The sequence below is a fragment of the Empidonax traillii genome, unplaced genomic scaffold (assembly GCF_003031625.1).
Source record: "Empidonax traillii isolate 1590-97213 ecotype Southwest subspecies unplaced genomic scaffold, ASM303162v1 scaffold435:size587000, whole genome shotgun sequence".
NCBI classification, from domain to species: domain Eukaryota; kingdom Metazoa; phylum Chordata; class Aves; order Passeriformes; family Tyrannidae; genus Empidonax; species Empidonax traillii.
Window position 1 is genome coordinate 557,466 of NW_020955628.1, and position 4,636 is coordinate 562,101.

At 46.9% G+C, this 4,636-nt stretch overlaps 1 protein-coding gene across 1 annotated transcript in view; it reads left to right on the forward strand.

Annotated features, from left to right (window-relative positions):
- LOC114062789 (transmembrane protein 132C-like) overlaps window positions 1–4,636 on the forward strand; it is a gene marked incomplete at its 3' end in the record, with an annotated part of 69,011 nt that overhangs the window by 63,908 nt on the left and 467 nt on the right. The window contains exon 2 of the mRNA XM_027894639.1: window positions 784–1,677. Coding sequence (XP_027750440.1) covers window positions 784–1,677 — 894 coding nt within the window. The remainder of the gene's footprint in view (window positions 1–783; window positions 1,678–4,636) is intronic.

The window sequence follows — 4,636 nt, forward strand, 5'->3', positions numbered from 1 at the left end:
GTGTAATTAGCCTGCCAGCAGCCAGACATGCCAGGGCAGCAGATATGATCTGCAGAAATCCTAAAGTGCAGCCCTTTGTGAGGAAGCTGGTGAGAGAGGGTCTCTGTAGGCTATTTTGGAGATCAACATGTATTTTAACTGTTCTCCACTGTTATCTACCTAATTTAGATAATAAATTTTACCTTTCAACAATAACTGCCCTTAACCTTTTTAATAGGAAAATAACATTCAGGTCAAAAGGGGTCTGATATTCAGCTGAAACTTGAGATTGGCCAGTATGTTCTAATTTCTCTCTGTGTGCATCTTATATATTAGCACTTGTTGAAATATTCCTAGCCTGTGGTGTGCACCTGCACTGAAATAACTTAGAAAACTGAGGTAGTGTCGATATTAAATTATAGAGGTGTAGATAGACCACAGTGCCAGAAACAGTAATACAAGAGCAAGGTTTCCTGAGTGAAATGGGGAGGGGGTGGGGTCAGTCTTCTGTCTTTGCCCATGGAACAGAAGCTCTCTTGGATCTCCTGGCCAGCGTTCCTGCAGGGATGGTGCTCAGCAGTCCTGGGGAGCTGTGGGTCAGTGGACTCCACTGAGGTACCCAGTGCCTCATGAGCCCTGTAACTGAACAGGACAGGAGGGAAGTTTCTAAGTGGGTGGAAAGTTCAGAAGGGGGTGGTGTGACCAGAAGAGAGTGGGGAAGGTGAACACCTGGGTGTTGTGCGAAATGTCCCTGTTAACCTCTGAGCAGATTTGATCTAACTCGATCCCCTTTTCTTTTGTTAGTGACAGAGTGTCGAGGGGTCTTGGACAATAATCAGAGATTTTCTTCGTTGCCAACGTACCTACCTGTGAGCTATCGGATCTCCAACGATGAAACATCTTTCTTTCTCAAAGAAGCCAACCAGGACTTCATGAGAAACTCCAGTTTGCAATCCAGGGTGGAATCCTTCTTCCCATACAAAGCCAAGAGACCGCCTGTACTAAACGCCAGCTACGGACCCTTCTCCGTTGAACAAGTCGTGCCCCAGGAGCTCATGTTGACCTCCAGCCCTTTTGGATCTGCCAACAAGTTTACTTACAACTGGAAGCTTCAGGCCTACATCATGAGCAACAAAATTTACCCGAGCAAGCCCAAGGTGCAGGTGCTGTTCTACATCGTGGGCAGGGACTGGGATGACTACAGCACCACGGAGCGCCTGCCCTGCCTGCGGGTGTTCGCCTTCCGGGAGACGCGGGAAGTGCGAGGCAGCTGCCGGCTCAGAGGGGACCTGGGGCTGTGCGTGGCAGAGCTGGAGCTCCTGCCCAGCTGGTTCAACCCCCCCACGGTCGTCACGGGCCGTAAAAAGCCACCGGATCAGTTCGAAGGGAGCCCTGTGGAGCTTTACTACACCATCCAGCCGGGGGATGAGAAGGGAGAGTGCACCCCTGAGGATATAAGGAAGGGAAACGCCATCCGGCCGGGAAAGGATGGCATGGATGAAACCGTGTCCCACCTGCAGAGGATCGGATCTGTCAGCCTCTATCGAGGCCAGGAGACCTCCCAGCTTACGGAGCTGAGGCTGGATGGTAACATCGTTGTCTGGTTGCCCTCAAAGCCGGTCAAACAAGGGGAGGTCGTGAACGTTTACGTGACAATCGCCAACAACTCCACGGTGGATCAGTTCGTACTCAGGTACAGTAGGTTGTTTCTGCACCTTTCTAACGTGGTGGCACACAAAGGTGATGGGGACACGTGGTGATTCTTAGCTACTTTGAAGGTTGTTCCACGTCACTGAAACATACTATTTTCCTCTTTGCGTGGATTTCTTGATGGATTGATAGTCTCCATCACCAGGCGGCTTTTAACGTGCCCACTGTGCCGTTTACCACAGGCCCACAGTGTGCAACAAGGGGTACAAAACACAGCAGTTTGCTGCTTTCGTGGGGCCGTTTCTGTGCCGTGGCAGACTCTGAGACATCAGAGAAGTTCTCTGCTTTACAGGGCTTTTAAAATCAGGTTTTTATTGCACGGGCATGGGGTTAAAATGCAGAAAAACTTCAATTACCTGCTTTTCTGTAAGTGCTCTGGCAGAACTTGCCTCTCCCACACACAGAGTGGTTTTGTTGTGAGAGCTCTTCAGGGAGGGGTTTAACTGTCTACTTGCAGTTAAGTAGCGTTTTTCTTTGCCAAAACATCTACCCTTTAAAATAAAGCCCAATGTGTTTGATATTGCTGCTGGCTGTAAGGGACTGTTAGAAGCGAGTGCCATTATTTTTGGACAGGAGTGGGAACACAAGAACTGCCTTACTAGGTCAGATCACTTTCCTTTTATTTTCTTCTTTAGCAGTTTCCCTGCCGATCAGATGATAATCCTTTGAGGATGACATAGACTGGGAAACTTGTTAATCACTGAAATATTTGATGTATCTTTTTTCTCCTTGTTAGCAGGCTTTAAATTCAGTGGAAATTTCCACGGTGATAAGCAACAATTGCTCTTTAAAGCCTCAGGGAATCAGAGTTTCCCAAAAGATTCTGCACATGAAAGTATTTATTTCTAAGGCTTATATGAATTAGATTAATACATAGTTGACAACTACCGAGGAGAATGGCCTTTAGAGCAGGAAGTGTCGCTTGGCAGATAAAAGGCTTTTATGTGAAAAAAGGGGGATTTTAGTCATCCCAGAACCGGTCTGGTGTTTGCAGCTTTGGTTAAATTGGCAAGATAATCTCCCAGACACCTGTTTACTGAGTGAAACCTCTGTGATAGAAGTATTTTCTGACGTTGTTGCTTATCTTTTATTGAAAATCCTTTTTCACTAAGTAGTAGAAACAGAATACTTTTCCACCTAACAAGCACAGCTATGATGAAAAAAGAAATCCAGAGGCAGTGAACTGGATGTTTGCTGAGTGGATGGGAGAGGGGACCACACTTCGAAGGTCTGTGCCACGCTCTTTATTTTCCTGAATGCTGAGTTGAAGAGAAACAAAGTTGTTTAATTTGGGGAATGTATTTCTTTGCTCAGAAATGAATGTGACTGCCTGGACAAGGATATCATGTGCATGCTGAGAGGTGCAAGAGATGGACATAATGATGTGGGACATCAGTAGTTGCCCGTGTGACTTTGCTGTTATGGACAGAGTGGGCTGGCTTTGGTTTTGAGAACAGGTGACTGATTTTTCTGATGTGAATAGTCTTAAATTTATTGGTGGTTCTGTGTCCTGGAACACGCTTTTGGTGAAAAGATTTACATTTTTGCTTAACATTACTTTGGACCAGGCACAAGAACACGAGGCTGAAGAGACCAATTTTATTTTTTTTTAGATGATTTTTCCTTGTTTCCAGTGGGAATGGGCAGGTGGTTGTTGTCTTGAGATGTAATGCAGGGCTGACTGACTTTCTGAGTGTGATTCTTCCTCTCCACGACCAAAGGCAAGCAAAGCAATGTGAGATACTCTAAAGCAATCTTGGTTTTCAAAACTGTCTTGCAGGCATGTTAGACCCTTGTATCCACCAAAGCTGGTGGTCTGTGCAGTTGCAAAGATGCCAGATCACAGAATCATGGGAAGCTTTGCTCAAGGTGTACAGGAGGTGCAAGAAGAGAAGTGGTTTGAACAGGTTTACTGACACCACAGTAGGAAGGGACAGCTGATCCCACTGGCAAAAGCTGTGTGGGCCCATCCCACGAGTCATGAGCACTGTGGGGCTTGTTCTCTTGGCTGTGAAGGTTTCACCCATGGTTTTGGTGGCAGAGGCTGGCAAAGACCGGGTGGAGCTTCCTGGTTCCGTGACGGAAATCTGTTGCCTTCAAACCTCCCAGGTGTGAAAGAGTGTGGAACTTGACCCAGGAATCTCTGAAGTGTCTGTGTCTTACAGATATAAAAGCCAAGTGACCAGAGCATCCAGGGAGCAGCAGTGCATATGCTGGGTCTGCCTGGGGGCTCCCTTAACCTTCTCCTTGGCCATTTGCCTGGGTACAGAGAGCTGTGTGCTCTCATCCTCTTGGGTTCCCAGCGGAGCAATCCCTACATCCTGTGACATGCACTCACATTTAATCATCCTAGAGAAAAACACACCACACATTATCCCCCGGGGCAGAGTGGGTTTGTTTATTTTCTGCTTCTTGTATATTATTCATTGAGGTATTGCAACATGCAGCGCTGAAGCAAACAGCATGTGATCATTGCTTGGGGGATGGGAAATAATAGCTACAAATCTGCTCTGGCAAAAGGGAAGTAGACTGGTCTGAATGACCTCATAGCCACAAATCACTGCAACTGAAACCGTGTTCTTAAGTCGCGTCCTAATTCAGAATCCTGTTACTGTATCTGTAAATTTATCAGCCCAGGAACACCAGTAAAATCAGAGAGAATGACTAATATGGCAGGGAGTGAAGGGGATTGTGCTCAGTAGTCCATTAACACAGTAGGGGCGCTGTGTGGATAAACACAGGTCTTCCTTTCTTGCACGGAGTCAGCACAGGACTGTTGTGAAAGCAGCTCAGACAGTCCTGGCAGGTGAGAGCTCCTGTTCACAGGGGCCTGTTCCTGTCCTGCTGTGTCACCTCTGGTGAGTCTTTACAGGTATTCTTTGTATGCAACAGAGAGAATGCAGGCACTTGGTCAGTCCTGCTCCTGAGGGACTTTGATTTCTTCTGA